This window comes from Schistocerca americana, chromosome 7 (assembly GCF_021461395.2).
Source record: "Schistocerca americana isolate TAMUIC-IGC-003095 chromosome 7, iqSchAmer2.1, whole genome shotgun sequence".
Lineage (NCBI taxonomy): Eukaryota > Metazoa > Arthropoda > Insecta > Orthoptera > Acrididae > Schistocerca > Schistocerca americana.
In genome coordinates this window covers 313,571,012-313,588,286 of record NC_060125.1, presented here as the reverse complement: position 1 = coordinate 313,588,286, position 17,275 = coordinate 313,571,012, and the positions used below count along the sequence as shown (strand labels likewise).

Sequence of the window (17,275 nt, the reverse complement as noted above, 5' to 3'; positions counted from 1 at the left end):
AGAGTGACGAACTGACAGCAGCAGAACGGCGCAGCAGGATTGGCTGAGGAAAAGAACGCATGCCTGCCGACGTCTTTTATCGCCTCGTATGATCTCGGCTGCTACCTTCGCTCTGGCAGATTACTGCGTTTTAGCAAGAGATAAGGGGCCGTAAGGCAAGTCCAGTGACTGTGCAAAATACCGCGCCTCATATAAACTGCCGGAAGAGGTAAACACCGACATCTTTAGAAATTACACACTAGATTTAGCGAACAAAGCAGCTCTTGTAGCCCTAACAAAAAGAGCTTTACTTACATTCGCATTAAATCTCGAGCTCATCAAACATGCATCTCGTGAGACAATGACGGATGGGAACACTAAACATGTGGTCATCTGTGTCCTTGCTCCTGCTTCTGGCAGCCAGTGTCCTGGGTCGCCCGGGAATATCTGGAGCTTCGGAACCTGCCAACAAATTCCCTGACGACTTCATCTTCGCAGCTGCCACCGCGTCTTACCAGGTGGAAGGGGCCTGGAATGAGGGCGGTGAGAATTCTTTTACTTCGAAATCTGAAAAATTACATACTGCCATTGATTAACATTAAACTTTCTTTTATATATCAAATGATAGAAATGCATGGGAAGATCATTCTCCTCTGGGATTAGTGAGAGCAAAAGCAGTTCTTAGTCAAACCTTTTCATTGTCTGGACAATGCTAAATTCGTAAATAGGAAATATCGGTGTAGATTAATTTCTTCATGAGGAGAGCGGTGAATTCTACAACTGCAGATAACTGGTGAGAATACTAGGAACTCCAGTATAATATTTTTCATTTACAAAACTGTTGTTTTTGAGCTTGTACAACAATTGAGGTAATTTGCTGTTGATACATACATCAGATATTTTTTTAAAATAGGCGTCTTTGAGGTTGAACCTGGGCGAAGCCGAAGTCTTCCACATCTACCGGGGGCAAATTTGTGATAACAAGATGGACATTGTAGTGTTACCAGTATGTGTTTTTCATTCGAAAAATAAAGGTTCAAATGGCTCTGAGCACTATGGGACTTAACATCTATGTTCATCAGTCCCCTAGAACTTAGAACTACTGAAACCTAACTATCCTAAGAACGTCACACAACACCAAGTCATCACGAGGCAGAGAAAAATCCCTGACCCCGCCGGGAATCGGACCCAGGAACCCGGTCGCTGGAAGCGAGAACGCTACCGCACGACCACGAGCTGCGGACTTTTCATTCGAACGCGAGTGCGATATATAGTCAGTGAGTTATAAGAGTAGGCTGAGGCAGCTATTTTATGAGTCGGACGGAACGAAAGGAGTGGACTTACGTAGAATAAAAATCCATATTGAATTTAAGAATAATGAATAAAACCGACAAAACATGATAGATACAATCATAATTTACTTATGATATAAATAGCTGGAAGTAAAAATAGAGTTTAATATCCAGCACAAGTTAAGATTAGAAAGGATGACGAAGGAAATCGGTTGCACCATTTTCAAATGAACTATGCAGGCATTCGCCTTGGTTGTTTTTGTGAAAATCAGGAAAAACTTAAATCGCAGTGCCTGAGCGGGGATTTGAATCGTCCGCCGGAAAACGAATCCAATGTGCTAACCATTGGGCCATGTCACTTGGTATACTTGTAATACAGGTGAAGAGGAAAACTACAGTCGATGTTCTGAAAGGCACTGACACTACCTGATCAAAATTGTGCGGACACCCCCATGTAGAGCGGAACTGACTACTAGATGTCACGAGAAGGGACCGGCCTGTATACAAGGAGGCGGTGCGTATCGTGTTGTCGGCAGAGAAGGAGTACCGACAGAATGTGTCACTCAGTGGAATTTAGTGACTTCGGACATGGACTAGTCACGGGCTGTCACCTGACTGACAAATACATGAGCGACGTTTCGCCCTTTCCAAAGATTCTTCAAGTGAGCTGTTGGTGATGAGATTGTGAAGTGGAAACGTGAAGGAACAATCACAGCCAAACCAGCACATGTAGACCTCATGTACTGACGTATAGGGACTGACGAGCACTGCGAAGCGTCTTTGTACCAAACTGCATTATATCAGCGCAAGAAATCAGTCGTGAGCTCCGAAGTGCTACTAACAATCGAGTCAGCACAAGGACTGTGCGCAGGGAGTCGAAAACAATGGGGTGCAGTGTTTGAGGAACTCCTCACAAACCAAACATTTCTGTAGTGTGCTCTGCGACGTCTGAGGTAGTGTAAAAAGCGATCTCACTGGGCCGTGGATGACTGGAAAGAAGTGGATCGAGGGATGAATGACGCTGTACATTGCGGTAACCCAATGAAGGAATTTGGCTTTGGCAGAAGGTGAAGAAGAATTGAGAACATTCTTACTGAAGGTGTAAGACGAAAGTGAAAAGGCCGGTCTTATGCTGAATGTGAAGAAAACGAAAACTATGGTAACTACACCTACCAATTCGTGGGATATAGCAGTAGAAACCATGTAGGTAGTGACCACATTCTGTTATCTCGGTTCCCAGATCTCTGCTGATGGCGACTGCAGCCATGAAATCCGGAGACGCCTGTTGCTCGGTAGAAAGGCAATGTCAAACCTTGACAAGGTTATAAGGTCCAGAGATATAACACTAGCAACAAAGATCCGAATTGTGAGGGCTATGGTCTTTCCAGTTGTGATGTATGGATGTGAGACCTGGACCATTAGAAGGCTGAACGGCGAAGAATTGACTCCTTCGAATTGTGGTGTTGGAGGAAACTTCTTAGAGTTCCATGGACTGCAAAGAGAACCAACAGATAAATATTGGAGCAAATAAAACTAGATTTCTCCCTGGAAGGTCTAATGTTAAAACAAAAGCTGACCTACTTTGGACACACAATGCGAAGGCATGCCTCGCTGGAAAAAACATTAATGCTGGGGAAGATTGAAGGAACTAGAAGAAAAGGACGTCAGAGGATGAGACGGATCGATGGCATCACAGAAGCAATGTGTTCCAACCTGGAAGGTCTACGGGAGAAAGTACAAGACAGGAAAAAGTGGTGTCATTTGGTTCATGGGGTCACGAAGAGTCGGAACCGACTAAACGAATAGAGAGAGAGAGAGAGAGAGAGAGAGAGAGAGAGAGAGAGATATCTAGAGAATGTCACCTGCCGTCGTGTGTAGAAGTACGGATTAGGTCGTGTTGTGGTAACCGTTTTTTTTTCGTGGTTAGAGTCTGGTCTTCTCATTGCGCTAAAAACCTTTAAATACCGAGGGACATGAACAAATTTTACAGCATTGTGTTCTGCGTGCAATATAGGAGTAATTCAGAGACGATGGCTCAATGAGCACGACAAAGCAGCTTCTCTGAAGCACTAGTTTGTGAACAATAACATTCATGAAAGGGATTGGCCTACCGAGTCCCGATCTGACCCCAGTGAAATATCTTTGGGTTGAATTAAACCGCGGACTTTGCTCCACACCCCAGCTTCCAGCATCACTACCGTCTCTGATTACGGCTCTTGATCAAGAGTGAGCTGCCAGCCCTCCATAGAAATTCAGACACCTCACTGAATGTTTCTATATTCGAGTTCAAGTCGTGGTAAAGGGTGGACACATTCCATATTAATATTCGGATACTTTTGATCAAACAGTGTATAGTCATATCTCTTGTGCTTTCTGTTTACTAATGTTAGACTTCATACATTCTTTGACTGTAACCCAACCCTCTCCATTTGATAGACCGTTCTGGACGATCATTTGCTAGTCTCCACACTGACGGATCTGACCAGCATTGAATATAAGACAATGGAATATTTTAATCCGACCATTGACAGCCAGTGCGCCGAAATTTTATCATTCTTGTATTTAGTGTGGTTGTGGTCCCCGTTGCATCAAAGAGCCTACTGACGGTTTAGAACGAAGTGGAGCACGGGAAACTGTTTGACAGGTGTACAAGTGTAGACAAGTGACCAGAATAACCACGGTCGGGATGCACGGTGGCGTTTGTGTCCTTAGGCGAGTGTTTCGTTATCCGAGTGTGGTCTTGGATGGAGAAGTAGAATAGAATACTTTTCTGAACTGAATGAAGCAGTGGAACTTAATTGGCATTTCATCATATATTAGTTGGTATTTCAAAAATATTCATCCTATTTCACATGTCTGTCTCTTCTGCATCAGTGAAGATAGAAACTTGGGGTGCACTTTAACTTTCACATAGAAACTAAAATTTTATACTGGCTGATTTCAAGGTGTGAGTTTGTTTCATTTTTTGGGGGGGGGGGAGGGGGGTTAGAAAGGCTCTATCTTTGTCCTCCCCTTGCAACACCATTGGGTGAACTACGATACCACCCATCAACAGTAATGAATGCAGATAGACTGACTCGCTAAAGTAAGGTACGAGCCTGACAATGGCCTGGCAATTTCACGGGTTAACCGACAGTAGGAAACATGCCCTTCTAGAAGGAATTCGCGTCAGAATTAATGCTGAAAGAAGATCGTGACGGTAAGCAACAACCAGCACTTTTTCCAGCTTGGGTGCGAAACTCGTTCTCGGTCTGCGGCAGAAACTGCTACGTCAAGCCAGTGCTGGGCCTTTTCAATCTCTTGCAAAAGAAGCATTTGCCGCAAAATTTGATCGTACCTGCAGTTTGACTTCTGCAGCACAGACGTTTGCTCTTTTCGCCACAAAACTCTCTAGTTACAAAGGCGCGGCGCCAACAATGACATCTGGAAGACTGGAAACGTCTCTTCTGAAAAGGTGAATACTTTTTCTGTCTGTATCTGAAGGACTCATGACGTCTTGTTCACTGCAAATCCTAGAAAGCTTTCTAAGATGACTGCGTACTAACGCTGCAAGGTCAAAGAGGCGCTACTATTCTTTACCTCCATAGATTCTCTGCCTCGGGCGACGAGTCTCTTGAAGGAGAACGGTTACGCGGGGCTGTATCGTTGTTTTTTTCCTTTTTTCCATTCAGTTTAAAGAGGACATCAACATAACAGATCTGTAACCCAAGTTGCCGATTGTCGCATCTGTTGCGCTAAGACACAGCTACTTTTTGTGAGCAATTTTCGGGAACATTCACGCAACAGAACCAATACATCTAGTCTCCGGATTTTAAACCTTTTGAAAATGTCTAGAACGTTCTTTAAGAACATTTACGAGTACATAATATAACCTACCCGCTGGAGTTTTTCGTGTTGGTCTCTCTACATTCTAAACTACAGACTCCATATCACAGCGAATCACAGGCCTTATCATGACTCAGAGAAGTGTCAAATGTTATCAGCACAGAACAAAAATATCTATTTTCTTATTTGGTCAGCATACGTTTGATCCACTAACGCTCCTCCAACCGAAATTCGTTTAGTAAAACGAAATATTATTCTTATTCGAAGCACTTTATCACAGGGTTTCGTAACTCTGTCAGTATCTTGAATTCATGCTGTGGGAATCTATGCACTGTGGCGTGGTTTGATAAATGTGTGCACCCCGGAAATGAACAAAAGCTTCCCTTGTGCAACCATAGTCCAGTGTTCCGCTATGTCAAATGGTGTTCAATCTGTGTTACAGGCAAGGGTGAGGGCATTTACGACCGCATGTTCCACACCATTCCCAACATCACCACCGATGGCAGCAACGGCGACGTGGCGTGTGACTCCTACCACAAGTACGAGATAGACATACAGCTCGCCAAAGATATGAACGTGAGTGTTGTTTGTAGTGGTATTAACTTTAGGACGTAAGCAGTGATTACAAAATCAAAATATATTTTAAAATTATATGTAATTTGATTTCTGATTCATTATTTACTAATATCCAAACCAAAGCGTCACATTTTCGAAGTTAGTAACAGCCTGTCAAGAGCCCATGCTTGTAGTGCACTCTTAAGGATTTCTGTCATTAACTTATATTTTGCAGATATGCTGAAAATTAGGAAAGTTATTCAGCTTATAGCTTCCGATAACAGTGGATGGGCTAGTTATTTGTCACACTAACGGATTCTTGACTGTAAATGGAGGAAAAAAGGTCCTATGAACATGCACCGGGAAACGGACAGTGTGCACGCAACGATAACATATCGTCCCGGAAGACAGTACAGAGCTGCATCACATCCGCTTCACAACAGATGTTCAAAATGGCTGCCATGGGATTGCAGGTGACAGGGATAGCAGCGGTTGTCGTGCAGGATGCAAATAATCGCACTTTGGCTTACATCATGTTGGCTACTTGGCTGGAGCATGTACTAGGTTTCCTCTCAATATCTGCAAAACGTGGTCCTCCAAATCTGGTATACGCACAGTCTGCGCCTCCCTACACGTTCGTCTGTCTAAAACGACCCATTCTCACACAAACGCGCAAAAAGGGCTTGAAATGTTTGACGTGATTGGTGTCTGCGAGCGTACATGTATAGCCCTGCTGCCTCTCGGCTGTTTCCATCTGCTTGGCCGTACACAAAGAGCATCTCGGCTTGTTGCCGACATGAATTGCGGACCTTTCTGCTGTTTACAGTACGCTGCGTCCATAACACATCGTGAAACACACAGGGAACACACGTGTCCGTAGAAGCACTAATCAAGGAAATGAAAAGGATGTCAAACCCGCGTCGAGCGTCAAATCAATTTACGTACGGTATCACGAGTAATGTATGGAAGAGATTTCTACTAAAAACGATACAAACTTTCTGGAGACAGTATCCACGATGATGGTTCCTCGATTAATTATAATTTGATGAACGAATCATTCCGCTCTGATACTATTTGCAATATCGTAGCCGCTCGACACTGCAGCAGCCGGCGCCTCGAAAATTCCTGCTGGCGCCGCAGCCAGCACTTTGAATATCAACGCCAATAAAGAACCTCCAGGCCGCCGACAAATGAAGAAGGCCAGGACGGTGTTATAAGCGGCGGTCACCTACGTACCAGTCTTCTAGTCAAGATTAGCTTCTTGTCCCTAGTTGGTACCAAACGTGCACCCAAATGTTAATAGTTGGCCCTACCGACAAATATTCAGTACACCTAGATGCACGTCCGTGCGCGGCCTCTGCTTATAATTAGCCACGGCTGTCGCAAGTTGTTAACAATGTAGCAGTTCTTTCGCACAAGTCGAGTAAATTACAGTTATCTAAAGTGCACATACGTCAATTAATCTTCTGTTTGCCTGTACAGATTCCAACGGCAGAAGATCCTTTGTCCCATTCCTCCCGTTTATCATTAGCAGCGGGGACGTAACATGTGGTTGCTCGGAACATAGCGGTTACCGACTCGCATCATAACACCATTCCTTAGCAGTAAATCTGTCATTCTGTACCATAGCCTTCCGGCCAGTAAACGCAGGGAGGTTAGCAGACAAGTCGCAGAACTACGAGATTAGTAATTATAGAGCAAGGCTTTGCGTCAGTTAAATAGGCTCCAACGGATAGTTCAGCTGGTGGAGCAGGGTCCGCACCAGGGACAAAGAGACAGGTTCCGTGTCAGTCCAGAGCAGTGATTAATCTTCGCGAAGATTCTTTTGATAGCGAAGATCTGTTAGAGTCCACGTTATACAGGGTCGTCTTAAACATTCCGAAAAACGTCTAAGGGTGTTGCAGGATAGATTGTACTGAGAAATAATTGATCTGGAGAAAAAATCGATAGCTTGCACCGTCTCGGAGTTAATTAGCATTGATGTTAGCCAATCAGGCCGTTGCACAAGCAAAGTAAAGCGGCTCACCGGAGACGGTATCGCGTTCTTCGTTTGGTTTCCTAAAACTGAACAAGACAGTATACAAAAATTGGTCATGGGACGGTGGTAAGAGTCGATCCGAGTCTAAGGCTGAGCAATCCCGCGCGCTATTCATCTGTGCTACGACAATAACTGACACTAGTTGCGTCTAGTTTCCGTATGTCCATCCTTGTGATTGGAGCCTGAGGGACTACGGCCATTCGCTATTGTAAAAAAATGGAACACCTACATCCGCCTTTATGATGTCACTTATTGTACATATACCAATTTCGACGCTTCAGTGAACCATCTTCAGACCTTAGCTGATGCTGAAGGAGATAACACCATCTGTACACACGATGCATCAGTGACTGACTGGTATAACTGGTTTGTAATGTTGTCTCATCAACCATCAACTGTCAACTGAGTTACATCACAGTTACAGGCAGTCTGCGTAAACCAGTAAACTGTGATGCTGTCTCTACAACCACCAACTGTCAACTCAATTGACAGAGTTGATGGTTGGAGAGACAATATCACAGTTACAGGTAGTCTCCATAAACCAGTCGTGTAAACTGAGTTGTCAGTTGACGGTTGGAGAGACATCATCACAGTTACAGATAGTCTGCATAAACTAGTAAACTGTGATTTTGTCTCTACAACCACCAACTGTCAATTGACAATTGGCATTTGATGGTTGAAGAGACAACATCACAGTTACAGGTAATCTGCGTAAACCAGTTGTGTTGGCCCCTGATACACCGTGTGTACAGATGGTGTTAACCCCGTCAGTATCAGCTAAGGCCTGAAGAAGGTGCACTGAAGCGCCGAAACTGATAGCTGTACAATAAATGACGTCATAAGGGCGGCAGTAGGTGTTTAATTTTATTATTAATTGCGTCTGGCTGACCGCTTCAACCTGCGCGCCCAACGGCGTGGTTGGCTAAGTTCAATTCTAATGAACTCCGAAACGGCGCAACGTATTGAATTTTCTTCTTAATAATTATTTCCTGCACAACCAACCCGGCAACAACCTTACAAGCTTTTCACACTGTTTCTGGGGACTCTGTATATTAGTAAAAAAGTAACCCGGGGCACGGGGACAGCAGCTGGTAGTCTACCTTACAGCCTCCAAGACAACAAAATTTTGACTTTCAATATTTCATAAATCACTGACCGAATATAAACATTTTAAGTATTCTCATAATCTACTCATTAATAGACACGGCGCGCAATTATCCAGACTTCATTCATCTACTATCTGACAATGAGACCACTTAGTGCAAACGTAACATATATTTTCAAAACTTTACCAAACTTTTTCTCAGACACCCCCCACGAAATGATGAAATGGAAAAAGTTTATCGATTACTATATTTTCACTGTTCATGCAATAAAACCGCCACATCAGGCATAACGCTTTAGTTTATTATTTCTTAACTACTGGCTCTGTTTGTACACAGTACCCACATATACCACTGAATGTACTTGGAAATTACGCCATTGTACGGCACATGCTTCAGGACATCTGACATCACAAACACTGAAATACGTGCAAAACTTGCCTTTGCTTAAATAGGAGCTCAAATTTACCTAGACTATACCCATCCAGTGTTTGACAACGAAGGAGCTTTGCGACCTCCAACAAACTTCAAACATAATTTTAATGCTTCCCTACACTTTTGACGCTTACACGCTTAAAGTCAGATATTTAAAACATTAATTAACTTGTACAGTAATCAGAAGTTTGAAGAAGATTCTTTAAAGAATCGAGGTATTTGTGCCGCTTACTAACAGAAAAGCAGACACTTTACTGATATTTTGGAAATATTATGTATTTAATCACTAACTGTTATTCTGCATCGCATGCCATCACCTGGTGACAACTGAATATCGCAAATAATAAAATGAGATGTGACAGTTGTCACCTGACATCCAAAATGAGGTTATTGATCAAATAAAGACGAGTAACAGATGCAAAAATCCAGGCTGAGATTTTCACTCTGCAGCGGAGTGTGCGCTGATATGAAACTTCCTGGCAGATTAAAACTGTGTGCCCGACTGAGACTCCAACTCGGGACCTTTGCCTTTCGCGGGCAAGTGCTCTACCATCTGAGCTACCGAAGCACGACTCACGCCCGCTACTCACAGCTTTACTTCTGCCAGTACCTCGAAAGGCAAAGGTCCCGAGTTCGAGTCTCGGTCGGGCACACAGTTTTAATCTGGCAGGAAGTTTCATATCAGCGCACACTCCGCTGCAGAGTGAAAATCTCATTCTGGAAACATCCCCCAGGCTGTGGCTAAGCAATGTCTCGGCAGTATCCTTTCTTTCAGGAGTGCTAGTTCTGCAGGTTCGCAGGAGAGCTTCTGTAAAGTTTGGAAGGTAGGAGACGAGGCACTGGCAGAAGTAAAGCTGTGAGTACCGACCGTGAGTCGTGCTTCGCTAGCTCAGATGGTAGATCACTTGCCCACGAAAGGCTAAGGTCCCGAGTTCGAGTCTCGGTCGGGCACACAGTTTTAATCTGCCAGGAAGTTTCAGATGCAAAAATGTTGCTTATTTGATATCATTGGTATGTTCTGCTAAGCACTGACGGAGAATCAATTAATTACCTTTTCCTTAAGGGAATAATTCTTAAAATAACTTGTGGTAGAATAGCTGGAATTGAACGTAGACCTTATTGTGCAGAGATGAAAACGTTCAAAAAGTTGGAAGGTGTTTTTGTAAAACGCTCGAAACTATGAACCAGATGGAGAATACGTAACCGTTTAGAGATTCCTAATGCATTTGTAGATATTTATTGCATACTAACGACAACCGCCCACACAATTTCACGGTTAAGCATCAGAGAAGCACCACTAAGTTTGTTAAGCATCACTCGTGTATTTGAGAGTGCAGTAATCTTACTGGGCCGTCTGGGACATGACTTCCTTAAAATTTTGTCGATTTTATCTCGATATCGTTTATTTTATTTGTGTACTTACTCTCGCTGCCAATTATTTGGTTCTCAGGCCATCCCTCACTGTCATTCAAGGATCCCTTCTTAACGATGGACACAGTATCTGCAATAGGGCTCCTAGCATCTCAAGAATGGCAATAATGAAGCAAATAACAATAATCATAATGGTGATTATAAAGAATGTATTAACATATCTAATTATGAGTAACGTCAAAATGTCGTAAAAACATTTTTAATATCGCTGTACTTACGCCAGCTAACAGCAACTGGTTATTAGCAATAGCCATGGCAACAACTGGTAGAGTCAGTCGCAACTGACTGATGACATCGTCAGAAAAATAGTGACATAGGAAAAGGAAAGATAAAGAAAGAGGAATGGAGACTGAAAAAACCAGAAATAATGAGGAGTATGTAGAAAGAAGCAATGATGGGGTGGAACCAATGATTCTACCGCAGTGGTAACACCGGTTCCCGTCACATCACCGAAGTTAACAGCTGTCGGGCTGGGCTGGCACTCGGATGGGTGACCATCCAGGCTGCCGAGCTCTGTTGGCAAGCTGGGCGTACTCAGCCCTTGTGAGGCAAACGAGCTACTTGATCAAGAAGTAGCTGCTCCGTTCTCGTAGACTGACATACGGCTGGGAGAGCAATGTACTGCTCACATGCCCCTCTACATCGGCATCCAGTGACGCCTGTGGGCTGAGGATACCACGGCTGCCGGTCGGTTGGACTTTCATGGCCTGTTCAGGCGGAGTTTAATTTTTGTAAGACGGAGCTGAATCAATAACGTGCGTCACAGTATTGTACATAATATTATATTGGTGGAGAAAAAGGCTGCTTGGATATATCAGAGAGAATCCTCGTTAGCGATAAGAAGATAAAAGAAAGTAAAACTGCCATCATCCATTTTTTGTTGGGTCATAGTCTTCTGACTGGTTTGATGTGGCCCGCCATGAATTCCTCTCCTGTGCCAACCTCTTTATCTCAGAGTAGCACTTGCAACGTATGTGGTCAGTTATTTGCTGTATGTATTCCAACTCTGTCTTCCTCTACAGTTTTTGCCCTTTGCAGCTCCCTCTAGTACCATGGAAGCCATTCAGTGATGTCTTAACAGATCTCCTACCATCCTGTCCCTTCTCCTTACCAGTGTTTTCAAAAATCAAATGGCTCTAAGCACTATGGGACTTAACATCTGAGATCAACAGTCCCATAGACTTAGAACTACTTAAACCTAACTAACCTGAGGACATCACACACATCCATGCCCGAGGCAGGACTCGAACCTGCGACCGTAGCAGCAGCGCGGTTCTAGACTGAAGCGCCTAGAACCGCACGGCCACAGCGGCCGTCTTCAGTGTTTTCCACATAGTTCTTTCCTCTCCGATTCTGCGCAGATCCTCCTCATTCCTTACCTAATCAGTCCACCTAATTTCCAAAATTCGCGTAAAACACCACATCTTAAATGCTTCGATTCTCTTTCGTTTCGGTTTCCCACAGTTCATGTTGCACTACCATTCAATGCTGTGCTCCAGAAGCACATTCTCAGAAATTTCTTCCTCACATTAAGGTCTATGTTTGATACTAGTAGATTTCTCTTGGCCAGGAATGCCCTTTTTGCCAGGGCTTGTCTGTTTTTGATGTCCTTCTTGCTCCGTCCGTCATCAGTTATTTTGCTGCCTAGGTAGCAACATTCCTTAACTTCATCTATTTCGTGACCACCAATCCTGATGCTAAGTTTCTCGCTGTTCTCATTTCTGGTATTTCACATTACTTTCGTTTTTCTTCGATATACTCTCAATCCATATTCTGTACTCAATAAATTGTTTATTCCATTCAGCATATCATGTAACTCTTCTCCACTTTCACTCTGAATAGCAATATCAGCAGCGAATCGTATCATTGATATCCTTTCACTTTGAATTTTAATTCCACTCCTGAAATTCCTTTTATTTCCATCAATGCTTCTTCGATGTACAAATTGAATAGTAGGGGCGAAACACTACATCCCTGCCTTACATTATTTTTAATATGAGCACCTCGTTCTTGCTCGTCCACTCTTATTATTTCCTCTTGGCTCTTGTACGTATTGTATATTAGCGGTACCTCCCTATAGCTTACTCCAATTTTTCTCGGAATTTCGAACATCTTGCACCATTTTACATTATCGAACGCTTTTTAGCGGTCGACAGATCCTACGAACGTGTTTTGATTTTTCTTTAGTCTTGCTTCCGTTATCAGCCGCAACGTCAGAATTGCCTCTCTGGTGCCTTTACCTTTTCTAAAGCCAAACTGATCGTCATCTAGCACATTCTCAATTTTTTTCATTCTTCTGTATATTATTCTTGTCATCAACTTTGATGCATGAACTGTTAAGCTTATTGTACGATAATTCCCGCATTTGTCAGCTCTTGCAGTCTTCTAAATTGTGTGGATGATATTTTTCCGAAAGTCAGATGGTATGTTGCCAGACTCATACATTCTCCACACCAATGTGAATAGCTGTGTTGTTGCTTTTTCTCCTATTGATTTTAGAAATTCTGGTCGTATGTTACAGTATCTATCCCTTCTGCCTTATTAGGCTTCCAAAGCTCTCTTAAATTTTGATTCTAATACTGGATCCCTTATCTCTTCTAAATCGGCTCCTGTTTCTCCTTCCATCACATCAGACAAATTTTCCCCTTACAGTGGCCTTCAGCGTACTCTTTCCACCTATCCGCTCTCTCCCCTTCATTTAACAGTGGAATTCCCGTTGCACTCTTAACGTTACCACCCTTGCTTTTAATTTCACAGAAGGTTGTTTTGATTTTCCTGTGTGCTGACCAGATCTTCAGTCAATAATTTCTTTTTCGACTTCACATTTTTCATGGAGCCATTTCTTCTTAGCTTGTCTTCGTTTCCTATTTATTTCATTCGTCAGCGACTTGAATTTATGTATTCTTGAATTACTCTGAACATTTTTGTTCATCATCATCCATAAGATTCGTTTGAACACCACAGGGCATCACCAGGCGTCGTCTTATTGAAGGTGATGTGCCGTTGCCTTTCTCTGGCCTTCGGACTGACTTACGTAGCCAGGTAACAATACATAAAAATTGAAATCTTATATTCATTGCAGTGTGGTTTTGAGTTGTATCTAGCTTATTGATCGGCTTGTTCTAGAAATGTAATGAAGATGAGTTGGAGAGTATTATTAAGTCATAATTTTATAGTGGCAAAATCTGATTTCCGGAAAGTATTGCTGCAGCTGAAGTTCGTGGAAGTTGTGTAGGGGCAATATCGACGGGAGCTGGTGTTTTAATTGAAGCTGATATTATTTTTGTGCGGCAGGTGGACGCATACCGCTTCTCCGTATCTTGGCCCAGAGTCCTCCCCACTGGAGACGTCAACAACATCAACCCGGAGGGAATCGACTACTACAACAAGCTCATCGACGGTCTCATTGCCAACGGCATCACTCCAGTGGTAAGAGCAACCTCGGAGATCCGGCTTCTGTTCCTTGACGTTAGATCACTAATCAAATGTGACGTCACACGGTGTTGTATACGTTTGTTGCAGGTGACGATGTTCCACTGGGACCTGCCACAGACACTGCAGGACATCGGGGGCTGGCCCAACCCCAGACTGGCGGACTACTTTGTCGAGTACGCGAGAGTACTGTACGACAACTACGGCGACAGGGTATGTGGGTAGAGTGTACTGAAGTAAAGTAATACTGGACTTTGATATTCATAGTCAATATTATGCTGGAGCTAATAACCGGACAGTAGGGCAAAAGTTAATATTACTTAATTTCTGTTCTACCTTTTCTATTGTTTTTTCTTGGGTGGTTACTAGATGGAGACTGTAAGTAAGTTCTCAATCGAGCCTTAGGCGTTTTGGTGGTCTACTAGTTGCACATGGATGCACAGCTAGGGAGAGTAGCATCTCAATTAACATTTACTATACCTGTTTGATATTTTAGAACTTAGGTAGGAATCTCACTGGTTACAATAGGGTGGAATTGTAGATACAGAAGTGAAAGTAAGGCTGGTACCTCACCTAACTGCTGGAGATAAATGAGAAGTGATAGATCGGATCACTGAAATACACCAGTAGTTTGTTGCTAACTGCTCGAGTAGATGTTGTTACTTTCAGTTCAACTCCTGTCCGGCCAACCAATTTTAAGTTATCCATGGTTTCCCTTAACTGACTAAGGCGGAAGCGCGCATGGTTACTTTGAATTCACACAGCCGATTTCCTTCCGCAGTTCGAGCCTGCGCTTCGTCTTGAATCATATCGTTATTTTAGAGATATTCAAACCTAATCCTCTTCGTTTTTATTGCGCTGCATGGGGTATATCCCACTTATTGCAGAGCCCAACGGTGCCATACCTTGACAGATGCCCTCCTCCTCCACTTAGTTAAGCCCTCACTAATTCCTACATATGACCTCATCTCAAACTCTGTCCATATTACCGTATCTGTGTTGATGTCACTCAAGTTTCTTTATTTTGACAATATCGAATATTTATCAGTCTAATATACGACTCGAGTAAGTAGATACGTATTGAAGTAAATTGTAGGAACAAAGCATATACCAACCACATGTTGTGCGTGCAGGTGAAGTGGTGGCAGACGTTCAACGAGCCGGCCAGTTTCGTGGGCGGCTACTCTGGAGGCTACACGTTCGCCCCGGGCATCAACTCGTCAGGCGTGGGAGACTACATGGCGGCCTACACCGTGCTCATGGCACACGCCGGCGCCTACCGCCTCTACGACGAGAAGTACCGAGAGACCCAGAAAGGTAAACACTCATTGTCAATCATCACGGCAGGTGCTACGGTTGGCGAGGTGTGGAGAAAACGTGAGCCGCATGATACCCAAACTTGACTAAGGGTCGATGGAGAAACGACAAATGAAGTCGTGAAATCGTCTTAAGGAGCCGTGTTTACTGGAAGTATAAGTACCAATTCACGAAAGCCATGTGCCAGGGGATCTCGAATGTTGAGGCAAATAACTTTTGACTGGTTGAGCACTGCCCATTTATTTTAGAATATCCGTAGCCCTGAATCTGCTTTTAGCAATCACTTCACAACCACAGTACATTGCTTGTATGTCACTCACTCTACATCTACATCTACATCCACATCCATACTCCGCAAGCCACCTGACGGTGTGTGGCGGAGGGTACCTTTAGTACTTCTATCGGTTCTCCCTTCTATTCCAGTCTCGTATTGTTCGTGGAAAGAAGGATTGTCGGTATGGTTCTGTGTGGGCTCTAATCTCTGATTTTATCCTCATGGTCTCTTCGCGAGATATACGTAGGAGGGAGCAATATACTGCTTGACTCTTCGGTGAAGGTATGTTCTAGAAACTTTGACAAAAGCCCGTACCGAGCTACTGAGCGTCTCTCCTGCAGAGTCTTCCACTGGAGTTTATCTATCATCTCCGTAACGCTTTCGCGATTACTAAATGATCCTGTAACGAAGCGCGCTGCTCTCCGTTGAATCTTCTCTATATCTTCTATCAACCCTATCTGGTACGGATCCCACACTGCTGAGGAGTACTCAAGCAGTGGGCGAACAAGCGTACTGTAACCTACTTCCTTTGTTTTCGGATTGCATTTCCTTAAGATTCTTCCAATGAATCTCAGTCTGGCATCTGCTTCACCGACGATCAACATTATATGATCATTCCATTTTAAATCACTCCTAATGCGTACTCCCAGATAATTTATGGTATTAACTGCTTCCAGTTGCTGACCTGCAATTTTGTAGCTAAATGATAAAGGATCTATCTTTCTGTGTATTCGCAGCACATTACACTTGTCTACATTGAGATTCAATTGCCATTCCCTGCACCATGCGTCAATTCGCTGCAGATCCTCCTGCATTTCAGTACAATTTTCCATTGTTACAATCTCTCGATACACCACAGCATCATCTGCAAAAAGCCTCAGTGAACTTCCGATGTCATCCACCAAGTCATTTATGTATACTGTGAATAGCAACGGTCCTATGACACTCCCCTGCGGCACACCTGAAATCACTCTTACTTCGGAAGACTTCTCTCCATTGAGAATAACATGCTGTGTCCTGTTATCTAGGAACTCCTCAATCCAATCACACAATTGGTCTGATAGTCCATATGCTCTTACTTTGTTCATTAAACGACTGTGGGGAACTGTATCGAACGCCTTGCGGAAGTCAAGAAACACGGCATCTACCTGTGAACCCGTGTCTATGGCCCTCTGAGTCTCGTGGACGAATAGCGCGAGCTGGGTTTCACATGACCGACTTTTTCGAAACCCGTGCTGATTCCTACAGAGTAGATTTCTAGTCTCCAGAAAAGTCATTATACTCGAACACAATACGTGTTCCAAAATTCTACAACTGATCGACGTTAAAGATATAGGTCTATAGTTCTGCACATCTGTTCGACGTCCCTTCTTGAAAACGGGGATGACCTGTGCCCTTTTCCAATCCTTTGGAACGCTACGCTCTTCTAGAGACCTACGGTACACCGCTGCAAGAAGGGGGGCAAGTTCCTTCGCGTACTCTGTGTAAAATTGAACTGGTATCCCATCAGGTCCAGAGGCCTTTCCTCTTTTGAGCGATTTTAATTGTTTCTCTATCCCTCTGTCGTCTATTTCGATATCTACCATTTTGTCAT

The 17,275-nt window shown here is 43.5% G+C and overlaps 1 protein-coding gene across 1 annotated transcript in view; it reads left to right on the top strand.

Moving 5' to 3' along the window:
- Nucleotides 1-362: 362 nt before the first annotated feature.
- LOC124622903 (myrosinase 1-like) overlaps nt 363-17,275 on the top strand; it is a 31,314-nt gene continuing 14,401 nt past the window's right edge. Inside the window, exons 1-5 of the mRNA XM_047148693.1 lie at nt 363-522; nt 5,539-5,672; nt 13,953-14,087; nt 14,181-14,303; nt 15,224-15,407. Coding sequence (XP_047004649.1) covers nt 363-522; nt 5,539-5,672; nt 13,953-14,087; nt 14,181-14,303; nt 15,224-15,407 — 736 coding nt within the window. The remainder of the gene's footprint in view (nt 523-5,538; nt 5,673-13,952; nt 14,088-14,180; nt 14,304-15,223; nt 15,408-17,275) is intronic.